The sequence below is a fragment of the Ursus arctos genome, unplaced genomic scaffold, assembly GCF_023065955.2.
Source record: "Ursus arctos isolate Adak ecotype North America unplaced genomic scaffold, UrsArc2.0 scaffold_14, whole genome shotgun sequence".
NCBI lineage: Eukaryota > Metazoa > Chordata > Mammalia > Carnivora > Ursidae > Ursus > Ursus arctos.
In genome coordinates, this window is record NW_026622808.1 from 65,919,565 (window position 1) to 65,933,038 (window position 13,474).

The following is a 13,474-nucleotide window of genomic DNA, read 5'->3' on the forward strand; positions in this document are numbered from 1 at the left end:
TGTCTGTGGGTCAGAAATTTGGAGGCCACTTAGCTGGCAGGTTTTGGGCCAGAGTGTCTCATAAGGTTGCATTAGATGTCGGCCGGACCTGCATCATCTGAGGGCTTGATTGGGGCTGTGGGATCTGCTTCCAAGATGGCCCACTCACATGATATTGGCAGGAGGCCTCAGTTCCTTGCCAAGTAAGCCCTCCAGCCCCCACTTGAGTGTCTTCACAACAAGACAGCTGGTGAAATGTGGAATCCACACTGCCCTTTTATGACTTAGGCTTGGAAGTCAATTTTGTCATTTCTACAAGACCCTATTGGTCATACAACTCAGCTCTATTCACTGTGGGAGGGAACTACCAAAGGTGTGGATACTAGGAGGCTGGAATCATTGGGGGGCATCTTGGAGGCTGGTAACCACCCCAATGTTAGCACAGAGCCTGACATATACAGATAACTCGGTTAGTGATTGGTGAGTGTTGACTCTGCCTTAGCCCTGTGCAAGGCCTGCCCCTTGACTGAAGAGCTTACATTCTTTTTAGAAAGTTAAAATAGAGATTGAATAAGGAGAGGCCAGCACAAGCTAGTGCTCAAGAGAACCATGAACTGAATAGGCTCAGAAGGCTAAGAGTGGCCCAGGGGAGTGTCCAGACACCTTAATGGCAGGCAGAGAGCCAGCTGAGTCCCTATTCGGACCCTGCAAGGGAAGTTCCTTGTTGCTTGGAAGTTTGGGGCAGGAAGCTCCCACTCTCTGCAGCTTGCCTTGAGCCTCTAGCTGAATGGCTAAGTGACATTGGGCTGATTCTGCCCTCTGTTTCCTGCCCGATGGCGAACACCATCCATGACTCTTGTTCCAGTCGGGGACAAGCCTGAAGATTGTGAGAGCTAGAAAGGCCCCAAGAGGCCATCAGGTCTCATGTCTGATGTGAAGAAACTGAAGTCCAGAGAGAAAAGGGGGTTATCTAAGGTCACCAGTAGACATACTCAACAGCCATTTGGGGCCAGGCCTTCTGCTGGGACCTTGACACCCATCACGTCCTTTAATCTTTATGGCAACCCGGAACCGTAGGAATGATAAATCCCATTTTACAGATGGGGTCAGGGAAGGAAAGTGTGCTATATACAGTCACATAGCTAAGAAGCGGTGGAGCCTAGATTTGAACCCCAGTCTCTCTGACCTTTAAGTCCATGGTCTTGCAGGGTAGAAGGTGGGCAAATGGAAGAGATGGTGGAGTCGGACATCTATGCCCCTACCAACAGTGGGCACTGGGGACCGTGTCTATCTCTAGCCCCCTCCAGCCCTGGCATGAACTCCCTGAATGGTGCCAGGGACACAGGGCCATGTTTAGCAATCCCCAAGCAGAGTGTCCGCTCTGGGATGGAGCACACAGTGGTGACACCACGGGGCTTTTGGCTGCCTCCACACTCATTGCAGGAAGGGTGGCCGCCATGTGAGACGGTTATTGCCACACGCACGGGGCTCAGCATCTTAGGATAAGGCCATGGGGACTCAGGGGACTGAGCTCTGGTGCAAAGGCTCATATGATCAGGACCGGTGTTGTGCAACGGTTTGGGTCAAGGGTTTGCCAGTCAGAAGCCCCGATAAACAATGCTGGGCTCCATAGATACAAACACAACAAGGTTTTTTTGGGTATCTATTGAGTGGCAGCCACAGGCCAGGGCACTAGCTATACATTATTTCATATTTTCACAGCATTCCTGGGCTGGGGGAAGCATCATCACTTCCATCCCTCTTACAGATCAGGAAACTGAGGCCCAGATAGGGTAAACGGCACCCAAAGTCACAGAGTTATTAAGCGCCCGTGTCAGAATTTGAGCCCAGGACCGTATGACTCTCCGACCCCCAGCCCAGTCTGCCACCTGCGTTCTAAGGCCGGGCTCTCTGCACCAAGGCTCATGGCCGGGTGCGAGGCCATTTCTGTGTGTTCACCGCAGGATCCCTGTTGCTGCGAGTGTCTGCATTTGCAGGGTCACCCAGGGGTTAAAGCTGGAGCTTTAGGCACCTGACCAGACCTGCATCCAAGTCCTGATCTGCCACTTCATGTTCTGTGGCTTCGGGGCAAATCCCTTGGCCCATGTGAGTCTCTGTTTTCCGGAACCTAGCACGCAGTGGAAATGTCCGTGGCAAATTGCTCAGGTCAAGGAGCCGATGCCTCTGGAGCGCCTTGGAAGCACTCAGGAAATAGTCGTCAACTCACTGGGTGGTTTTTCATCAATTTGGGCTGCTGTCCTAAAGGACAGACAGGGGATCAGAGACCCCAGAGCCAGGACCTTGAGTTCCACAGGGGCCTGGGAACCCCGTTCAGGGACAGCCCCCTTCGGGGGAGGTGGCATTATCCTTATCCTTACAGAGAAATGAGCTGAAGCCCAGAGCGGGTAAGGAACTTGCTGAAGGCTGCACAGCCTCAGAGGTGAGACTGGTACTCAGAGCTCATGCTCCTTCCACCAAATCTATCACATTCATCTCTGTCTTGCAGGGCCCAGCACAACTTGGACCTGACAGATGCCTGCCACGCAGGAGGGGGGTATACTTTGCAGGGGTAGATAAGGTCACTTTTACCAAAGTCTGATGCAAATGCTACTGTGGGCACGGACAAGGGATTGATGGGCAGCCTTTGGAATCCAGTCCCTCCCCCCCTCCCTGCCCAGCCCAGCCTCATTGCTCAACACAGGCTCCCATGGGGACTGGCCTCAACTCAGCCACCTCCACATCAGCCCCCCCACCCCAATGTCCTTCTCATTTGCCCCAAGGTGGGTGGAGGGGGTGGGCAGGCCTCCTACCTCCCCTTTAGAAAATACTTCATTTCTTTCTCTTTACTATACAGTTCATTTTATTATAGGAAAAATAGTCAATAGAGAATGAAATTCCCTACTTATTTCAAATATTCATTTCAAAATGAAAAATGTGAAACTAAGAATCAGCTGCAACCTGACCACTGAGAGACAAGTGGACAAGGGCCATTACCGTTGCCCAAGCTTCTGGTCTAAGTAGAAATACACACGCACGGACATTTACGTACTTTTTTTTTTTTTTTTTTTTTTTTTACCAAAATGCTGTTTGGAAGCCTGCTTCATTGTCTTAAAAACAGCATTATGACAAAACTAATTCCTGTTCATCACGGACAAACTGTGAATGGCACAAAGACAAAAGTGAACATGACCACCAATGTCGATATTCAGTGGTGATTTCCTCTCAATCCATTTTTCGGTGCCTATAGAACGAGGTATGAAATTCTTCCACAGTATTTGAGTGTAAAAGTAAATATATTTTCTTTCTAAATCGAATAAGTATGTTTTTAGGGTGGGGCAACTGGCAAGTGGAGGAAGGGCCTCTAGTCCTCAGTCTCTTGTGGCTGCTTCTGCGATCCTCCCTGGCCTCTCAGACGCAGGCGACTCCATCCCTGCAGATCAAGCCAGGGTCCCCGGGGTCACAGCTCCAGCATCTGCCCCCATGGCCTCCCTGCTGGCACACCCATCAGTGGCTCAGCTACCTCCTGCCCCCACCCCCCCCGCCCAAGTCTCAGTGGACACAGCCCTTTCCTTCCCACTTCTGTTCCCTCTGACCCTTGAACCCCTCTCCATCCAGAACCATCCAATGTCGTCAATTCTGGGAGCACTGGCTTTAGGGGGGAAAAGGCTGGTAAATTCTTGGCGAGAAAGCTGATGCGGAGGAATGGAGATGCTTTACCTCTTTCTTCCTTGAGTCTCTTACATTCGCAAGGGCAAGTCTGAAATTCATGTGCCAACAAGTTATCCTGCCCAAAGCATACACCTACACTTAACAAAAATGCAAGTGCGGGTTTTTGTCATCTTTTCTGTTCCCTCTCTTCATCTTATTTTCTCCGCTGCTCAAGCTCTTCTTCTCCTTCTCAATTCCCTTTCCTGGTCATCCCAGCCCTCAGTGGCCTCACTCTCTTTCGAACCCCTAAGGCTTCAGGTTCATGGATCATCACCCTGGATGGGGCGACTCGGGCCACTGCTGTGTAGCCAGATGTGGCTGGTCTTTGAGCACCGCAAGGTTGGGGTCTGCATCTGCCCTTGGGGGTACCCTGGAGGAAGTGGCTGGGGGCTAAGCAGGAGTGGCTCTTGACTGAGAGTTATGAAGTTGGACAGAGGACATCTGTCCCCAAACCTTATTGCCACCAGTGCAACATAGAGGCTCCTAGGATGGGTTTGTAGAGCCAGAGTAGCAAGTGTCAGCCCAACCTTAGGGGTAAACCTGGTATTTGTGGCTCCCATGGAACAATCTGGAAACCCAGCAGAAGCCTCAGCGTCATCTGGAGCATATGGAAGCCCAAGGCTGGTGGCCACTTTCCTGGTTCATGGCAAAACATCTGTGCAAGGTGGCCCAAGACCAGGCATAAAGAGGAGGGGGTTCTTGGAGTGTCTGGAAATAAAAGTGGGTGATAGGCGGATGGATGATGGCTAACCCAGTGACCCCAACGGCAAAAGAGTGGTCTTCGGTGCCCCAGCCCCAGCTGTGGCTTCTCCCAGTTGGCCTGGCTTCGCTGGAGCATGGTGCAGGCTGTCCCGGATAGCCAAGAAGGACCCAGAGGGAGGAACCGTTTCTATCACCTTATTTTATGTGCATACTCATCCTTATTTTTTATGGTAGTGATAAAATGAGCGATTCCCTGCTTTGGCAAACAGGGTGTCCCGACCGATGGTGACTTGCTCTCCCTGCCAGTGTCATCATTATGAACGCCAACAGAGCAGCTGCTGTGGAGCTATGTGCCCCTAAACAAATGGCCCAACTGGCGAGCTCCACTGTTTCCCTGACTGTCCTGTGGTACTTCTTTCTTTGCTGGGCGCTGGCACCTCTCGTTAATGTCGGGTTTCAGCAGTGCTCCCTGCTCACCAAGTTCTCACCTGCTCTCTGGTGGCTGAGTTACTACCTTGTTAAAGTGGTCCGCATATTTAAGTCATTTCTGAAGTCAGCAGGTGCCTCCCACATGGCAGGCCGTCAGCGTTCACACACTCATTCAGTCAGGGAGCCCAGGGAAGGGCCCTTGCCTGTCAACCTTAGTGCAGCAGCCAACGGATCAGGGTCCCTGGCCCAGTCATGCCCTTGCTCAAACACCTTGAATGGCTCCCTATGACCTACATGATAAAGTTTAAAAGCTCCACTGTTCAAGATCCTTACCGTCTGACTTCAGCGGGCTTTTCCAGCTTCACCTCCCACCTCCCTTTCCCACATCCTGATTTCCAGCCTTCTCTAGCTGTCAACAGTCCATTCACCATTCAAAGCCAGAACCCTTCCTGGCTCCCTCCTCAGTTTCTGCCATGGCTCTTTTATTCTAATCTTCATCAAAATGGAACTTACATGGGCACCTGGGTGGCTCAGTCAGTTAAGCATCCAACTCTTGGTTTCGGCCAGGGTGGTGATGTCAGGGTCCTGGGATCGAGCCCTGCCTCGGCTCCACGCTCAGTGCTCAGTGTGTGGTCTGCTTGAGACTCTTTCCCTCCTTCGCCCTCCCTTTCTGTTCCTCCCCCCACTTGTGTGTGCACACTCTCTTGCTCGCTCTCTCTCTAAAATAAGTAAATAAATAAAATCCTCCCCCCAAAATGGAACTTAGATTACCATAGGATGTTGTCTCCTGTCACATACACTGGAACGTCGTAGGGCTGGGGATGTTGTTTTAGCTATGTGTCCTTCACACCCTGCCCCCAGGAGCAGCTCAGTAAACCATGCTAGGTGCTTTCTACAGACAGGCTCTCTAATCACCATGGCAACCTAGCAAACGAGGCAGTGTTTTCCCCCAAATGAAATCTCAAGTTAAGCAACTTGCCCGAAGTCAGACATGCTTAGTCTCAAAGGCAGAGCTCTTTCCACCGTGTCTCAAGTATGTCTAATGTGTGTGTGCTAAAAACAAAAACAAAACAAAACCCCACCCTGCTTCATAGAAGCAGCGTTACCCGGATCGCATCCCACCTCTCCTGGGACGGAATGTGTTTTGGGAGCTCCCTACCTGGGCGAACACCCCCACCCCCCTTCTCTGAAGTTCGGTTTCCTCAGCTGTCACGGGGTATGATATTAATAGCTTCCTTCTCAGGCTGACAGAGATAACAGACACAAAGCATGCAGCGCTGAGTCCCCTTCCTTCCTGGGTGCCCTGCCCCGTCTGCGCGCGGCTCCGAGGCCTCCTGCACTGCTGGGCAGCGGCGGGGGCGGGCCAGGGGGCGGAGCCTGGCCCCTCCTGACCGGCTGCCAGAATCACACATCTGGCCCCTCAGGGTGGGAGTGGGAAGGGAGCCAGGCTCCCTGGACGCTGATGAAATGTGTCTGTTGTGGGCCTGTTGGGCAATGCTGAAACCGGGGAGGAAGGAACAGCAACCGCCGCGGCTCCCGGCTGGGTCCCGGGCAGCTTGAGCAACGCCCCCGGCAGTTGCTCCATCGGCCAAGCCGGGCGATGATGCCCCAGGGTGGGGTGTTGCACCACGTTCTTAGAAAGCTGCCTCTGTACATGCAGTGCCATTTGGGGCCTGGACTGGTTTTGTTTCATCACTGTGTTTTTCACTTCCAAATTTCTGAGGGGAAACTGGGAGACAGCGATGTGGTGAAATGATCATTATCAGCCAACTTTCCCCATGAACTTACTCGGCGTCCTGCACTGTGCTAAACGCTTTCATATATGTGATCTCGTGGAATCCACACACCGGCCCTCTCGGGTAGGTACTGTCCTTCTGCACACGAGCCAGTGAAGAAACTGAGGCCCAGAGTGGTTGAGCAACTTGCCCGTGGTCACACAGCAGATAAATGGGGGGGCCAGGATTTGAGCTCACACTGCACGGTTCTGGGATCCCTAACCACTATTGGCACCGCCTCCCATAAGTGAGAAGAACCCAGCTTTGAAGTCAGGCGGCTCTGGAGTTGAATCTCAGCAGGGCTGCTGCCTCACCGCATGTCCTCAGCAGGGCCCTTTCTCGTCTCTGGGCCTCAGCTTCCCCATCGGTAGAGAAAGCGGGTTAGAATAGATGACTGGTTCTCAAATTTTCCTTTAGCCTTTCTAAAAAATAGAATGCTTCAAGCAGGGGTCGACTGCAGACAGGCACGAGAGAACCACAGGGTGACGGGAACCTTCTAAAACTGACCTGTGGTGAGGGTTGCACAACACCATAGATTCTCTAAAAAGCCTTGAATTGTACACTTACAATGGGTGAATTTTATGGTATGTAAATTACACCTCAATAAAGCTGTAAAAAACTAGAATATTTTATGAAACCACAATACTTAGTCCCCAGTACCCCACAGGATTGTTCAAAAACCGGCAGAACTGTGTGGATTCTGGATGGCCTCAGACTCTGACCTTCTGGAACCCTGGGTTCATTTTTAGCACCTGCTTCGTGCGGATTGCTCTGGTGATGTGCGGACAGGGATTTCATCCTCTACGCCGTCAGCCCAGCCCCAGCACAGCACCAGGCTCGCCGGAGGTGCCCAGCGAGCATCATTCCATGAATGACAGACTGCGGAGTAACTTGTACGTTTTCACAAGGGTGGACCAGACTTCAGGCTGCTTGGAGGCAGGAACTGTGTTTTCCTTTCCAAACACCCAGTTCCTGTCACAGACCTCGTACAAAGTAGGAATCTGGCCGTGGTTTGTTGAATAAATAAATGAGTGAATGAGTAAACGACTCAGTCCCTGCTCGTGAGACAAAATGGGAAGGCCAGATATCAGGGTATATATACAGTCGTCCCCTCCCCCTTACCTGCGGTTTCTTCTTCCATGACTTCAGTTACCCACGGTGCCCCTGAAGCAGGTGATGCTTCTTCTGACATACCATCAGATCAGAAGTGGCCTGGCCCGAGGTCACAGGGCCTACGTCATTCCCCCTTCGTCTTGTCACGTGGGCATTTTATCATCTCACGTCATCACAAGAACAAGGGTGAGCACAGTACAGTAAGGCATTTTGAGAGACACCGTCACATAACTTTAATTACAGTATATTGTTGTAATTGTTCTGTTTTATTATTGTTGTTGTTAATGTCTTACTGTGCCTAATTTATAAATTAAACTTTCTCATAGGTATGTATGCTTAGGAAAAAAAACACAGCGTGTGTAGGGTTTAGTACCATCTGTGGTTTCAGGAATCTACTGAGGGTCTTGGAACATATCCCCCATGGATAAGGGGGCTACTGTATGCACACTGTGTGTTACTGAGGATGTGTCCATTGTAAGTTACAACCATAACTTCAGGGCAAACAAAACCAACTGGGAAGGTATGGGGATGAGAGCCCGCAGATCACACCATGGAAAGGACGGGTCAAAAGTAGTTCCACGGGTCCAGGCAGCAGACCTGGCTCATCTCTTTAGGAAACCTCTGTGGGATGAAGCAACTGGAACTGTCTTCAGTCCTTGTGTAACCCCCCTTGAGAGTCAGAACCCAGGAAAAGAGCATCTGATTAGCTTGGGTGGGATCACATGTCCTCCTTTAGCCAAAAATAGTTGTATCGGGGGCGCCTGGGTGGCACAGCGGTTAAGCGTCTGCCTTCAGCTCAGGGCGTGATCCCGGCGCTATGGGATCGAGCCCCACATCAGGCTCCTCCGCTAGGAGCCTGCTTCTTCCTCTCCCACGCCCCCTGCTTGTGTTCCCTCTCTCCCTGGCTGTCTCTATCTCTGTCAAATAAACAAATAAAATCTTTAAAAAAAAATAGTTGTATCGACAGTCTATAAAGACTGTTTAGTGAGGCTTAGGGGAGGGACTCAAAACCAAACCCGGGTTCTGATTCTAGAAGAAGAAGAGGTAAATGCTGGGCAGATTAAAACAACCAATCTCCAGAACACGTGGCTGGCTCAGTAGGTAGAGTGCGTGACTCTTGATCTTGGGGTTGTGAGTTTGAGCCCCATGTTAGGTGTAGAGATTACTTAAAAATAAAATCTTTAGGAAAAAAATATCCACCAGAAAGTTCCATAACAGCAAAAGATGAAAGTGAGAGTTGAAAGAATTAATAGATATGCCACCAAGGCAGGTAAGCACAGAACTGCAAATGTGGGGCTGCCCCTGAATGCCATGGCAGGCAGGGTCAGAGAAGCCAGCGGGCAGTGGGCGAAGATGTGAAGGAGAGCTGGGACAACTTAGAGTTTCTTCTTCTTTTTTCTTCTACTAAAACTCTTGGCTAAGCTACTCACTACTACTGATAGCCATCTCTTAGCAGCAGGGCCATATCCTGTCTGTTCTGGAAAGCTCGGGAGTCCAGTGGCTTTGACTAAGTGGTCTGAAGAGAACTGTTGTGAGCAAGGTGGCTTGATGCCCCCTTGCTGCCTTCCGCGGAGGCACCTGCTGTGTAGCCCTTGCGACAGCCACCAGCTCAGGCTGGTATTGCTAAGGAAATGGGGAAAGAAAGAGTGCTCTCCAAACTCCTTCTGTGGCACCTGCTCTGTATCTGTTCTCTGATTTAATGCTTGCAGCTGGTCTGCAAGCTGAGCGTGATTAACACCATTTGTCAGTCGAAGCGACGGAGATTGAGGAAGTGACCTGCCCGGTGACAAGTGACGGAGTTGGGATTTGAACCTAGGACCAGGGAACTCCAAAGACCCGGCTTGACTGCTGTACCATGGTCCTCCCCAGTGGTCGGTTCAGCTTAGACACACCACGTAACTTCCCTGGGTTTCCCCACCTGCAAACCAAGGAGCTAAAAGCTAAGTGAGAGGGTCGTCTGCTGCCCTAATTCAGAAGCGTCCCAGACGGCCACGGGTGGGTGCCGCCAGCGTGGCCTGGGCCCACATTGAGTGCCAGCGAGAGATGACTGATTGAAGTGGCTTTCAGCAGAGAAGCCGGCCCATCACAGGCTGCAGGCGAGACCTAAGCGTGTGAGTCACCCCCCACCTCTCCCTGCCACCAGAGGGGCCGGGGACAACCCACGTCTGGTCTCCTTGGGCCCCTACCCCCACCCTCAGGGGTGTCTTATAACCAAGGCGCAGACTCCGCCGAGATTAGGAGTACGTGCTCAGACACACACACAGACTTTGCAAACAATGCAGGGAAATAAAGTTCTCACAGGAAACATTATCATACTGACTCACGACAGACCCATCCATAAAACAAACTCCTGGTACCTGGGGCCGGCTCGGAGAGCAGCAGCCTGGGAGATAGCAGGCCCACTCTCTCCTGGGCCCCGGAGGAAGTGGGTGCCGTGGGGGGCGGAGGGCAACTGCCTGCTCTGACGCTGGCCTGGGATCTGAATTATGTGACAGAAAGAGAAAAATGGTTATGTTTAAAAAGAAGCACGAGTCCCAGAGCATCATGGCCTCTTCACCTTGTCACAAGAGCTCTGTGGCAAAAAACGTCTCTTAGCGCCGTGGTATTTTGCAAGTCACTTGCCATATGCCAATGCAGAAAACACTACGGTCTCCAGAGGCCTGTGTCTTCATCGGTCCTTGCTTAGCAAAGCAGGCTTGACAGCTGCCAGTGTGGAAAGACCTTTTGATGCAAGTCTGTTTTCAGATCTGAGAAGACAGCCTGGTGCGTCTTTGAGACATCAGATGGCCAGTTCTGTTACTCGTGTGGACCTTGGTTCCTCATCCGCAAAATGGGAATGGTCATGAGAATGAAAGTAAGAAAATTTATGTTTACTTCACGGCACAGTGTTCATTTTCGTGACCCTCTGTGAGAAGCAGCCTGGAAAAGTGACTTGGGAACCTGAGGACCCTCTTCCGAGTCTTGACCTGACCCTTTCTTAATCCTGGGAGCCTTGGCAAGCCCAGGCCTCATGTGTACCTCGATTTCCAACTCTGGGAAAGCAAAGGCTCTGACCAGTCCTGACCTGCCCGACTCCCAGGGTGCGACATAGCTGGGAGGGGAGCTGGGTTGTCAGCCAGGTTTAGGACACTAGGTCATGAGGGGCTTGAGTACCAAGGAGATGGAGCCTGGAGCATTTGGGTTGTTCCAGTCCCGGCTGAGTCCTGGTCATCTTCCCGTCCTAGAATAAGAATCCCATGGTGTCCAGGATCTGCCCCGAGGGGGAGGAGGGTCCACAGCCCTCTCTGGTTGTGGAGAATGAGTTGGGTGACCACTGGGAAGGATTCGTACCCTCCTTCAGGCCCTGGTCAACCGTAGCCTCCCCTGGGAGTGCTGCCAGCTGACTTCCAATCCCAGGTACACAGCATGGCGTTGGCCCATCACACATCCTTGGGCCACACCTGGCACTGAGGCCCTGGTGAAATCGTACCTAACCCTGCTCTCTCCATCCATTCCCCCTCATGGTAACCAGGGTGCTCTCTCAAGAACATACTCTGACCAAGCTCCTTATTTTGGCCCTCGAGGTTCTCTGGGATCTGGCCTCCACTGAGCTCAGCAGCTTCCCTCCCACCATTTCTCTTATACACCCTATGCTCTAGACCCACTTAAGGACCCACAGTTTCCTGAACCTGCGTGGTTTCACATCTTAGTGCCTTATGCATGCTCTTCTCACCGGTAGCTTGTTCCTTCTGTTAGCTTCTAACGAACTTCTATTCATCCTTCAAAGCCCAACTACTTCAATGTCCCCTTTTCTGTCAGATAGCCCTAAACCATCTTCCAAACAGTTGCTTTCTGTGCCCTGTCCGTCTCTCTGTCATAATAGCTATCACACCATCCTACCATTTATTTTTTTCATAGATCTGTTTCCTGCTCAGGAGGAATTGATTTCTGAGTACTTTGTCCCAAACTCTTAAAATTTCCTCACCACATTTAGGAAATTTCCCTCCCCAGCATGGCTATTGCTGTTTAAGGAATCTCTGAGGGTCAGATTTACAACCCAAAGTCCTTCGGGCGAGCCAACTTTGCCTGGAAGCTTTAGTAGCTTGTTTTTCTACCAAATAGACGCCAAACAGGTCTGCAGTGCTGGTGTCCTAATGGCAGCTAATGCGTGCCTGCCTTTTTAAAAGGGTTTAATGTGTAACTGTTTAATTCTTTCCAGGGAGATATTTTCTAGGTGATATTTTGTAAATAATACACTTCCTTTGTGTTGGAGGTAAAGCAGGGAATGAAAAGTCAACCCACCAGAAGTACGACCGCTTTGCCAGCCCCTAAGTCAGCTCAGAGGATGAGAAATAGGATGCATTTCAGCCCTAAGGCATGAACGCCCAGGGATGTGGGTCTGTCAGGCAGAGTCGTCTGGAGCACTTCCTACAAATCTTGACCTGTCGCTGTCACTAGGGAAGGCTAATTAAAGGAAATCAAAGACCAGGAGCCAGGAGATTCCAATGTGCCGGAAAAACAAAGACAGCCAACCTGCAAACTGCTAAGGCAGCTCTCTGCTCTGCCCCTGTCCGGCTCCTCTCCTGCCCACCCAAACACTCTTTCTTTCCTTCGCCTGATTTTCTACTACCAACACCTACTTGTCTTTGTTCACCTCAAGGGAGAACATGCTGGGCCAGGCAGCTAACTGCAGCGGTTCAGAGCGAGGACAGGGAGATGCAAATTAAAACTACGAGACACCCCTGTTCCTCCATCAGAATGACTGAAATTAAAAAGACTGACCTTAGCAAATGTTGGTGAGGCTGTGGAGCAACTAGAACTCTCTGTGCTTCTGATGGACACGCAAAAGAATGCGGTACAGCACTTATTATAAGGTTAAATATACACTTTAGCCTATGAGCCAGTCATCCACTCCTAGGTACTTCCTTTTTTTTTTAAGGTTTTATTTCTTTATTGAGAGAGAGCAAGAGAAAGAAAGCCCGTGTGAGTGGGGGGAGGGGCAGAGGGAGAGGGAGAGGGAGAGAGAGAACCTCAAGCAGATTCTGCACTGAGCACGGAGCCCAATTCAGGCCTTGCCGAATGCAGGGCTCCATCTTAGGACCCTGAGATCACGACCCAAGCCAAAATCAAGAGTTGGTCACTCAACTGACAGAGCCACCCAGGTGCCCCTAGGTACTTTTAAAAGTGAAATTAGAACATATATCTACTCAAACACCTGAACATGAATGTTCAGAGGAGCGTTATTCACATAAGCCAAAAAGTGGAAACCACGGAATAGTCCATCAGCAGATAAATGGATCAACAAAATGTGGTCTGTCCATATGATGGAATATTATTTGGCCGTAAAAAAAAGGAATGACATACTGATAGACATTATGACGTGGATCAACCTTGAAAACATAATGCCAAGTCAAGAAGGGAGTGACAGAAGACCACATAGTGTATGATTTCATTTCCATGACATGTCCAGGATAGGCAAATCCATAGAGACAGACAGTAGAGTAGTGGTTGCCAGGGGTTAGACGAAGGAAGAAAAGAGGAACAACTACTAATGGGTAGGGCATTTGGTTTTGGGATGCTGAAGACGTTCTAAAATCGACTGTGGTGATGGTTGTACCACTCTGCGAACGTAGTAGGGGAGAAAAACAATCGTACGCTTTAAAAGGGCAAATTGCATGGTATGAGAATTATGTCTCTATAAAGCTGTTCCGTGCACTCATACATACACGTGGCGAGAGGCCCATGGCTCAAGCCCAAAGCAAGCACTTGTGCAGTGTGAGGAGTCCCAT

General features: G+C 50.7%; 2 protein-coding genes across 3 annotated transcripts in view; both read left to right on the plus strand.

Annotated features, from left to right (window-relative positions):
- The window catches only part of PPARG (peroxisome proliferator activated receptor gamma), a 152,809-nt gene extending 144,151 nt beyond the window's left edge, over positions 1 to 8,658 (plus strand). For both annotated transcript variants that reach the window (XM_048226700.2, XM_026501390.4), the window contains exon 7: positions 7,343 to 8,658. In XM_048226700.2, coding sequence (XP_048082657.1) covers positions 7,343 to 7,371 — 29 coding nt within the window. In that variant the 3' untranslated portion in view covers positions 7,372 to 8,658. The remainder of the gene's footprint in view (positions 1 to 7,342) is intronic.
- TSEN2 (tRNA splicing endonuclease subunit 2) overlaps positions 1 to 13,474 on the plus strand; it is a 105,583-nt gene that overhangs the window by 31,779 nt on the left and 60,330 nt on the right. The gene's annotated exons all lie outside the window — the stretch shown is intronic.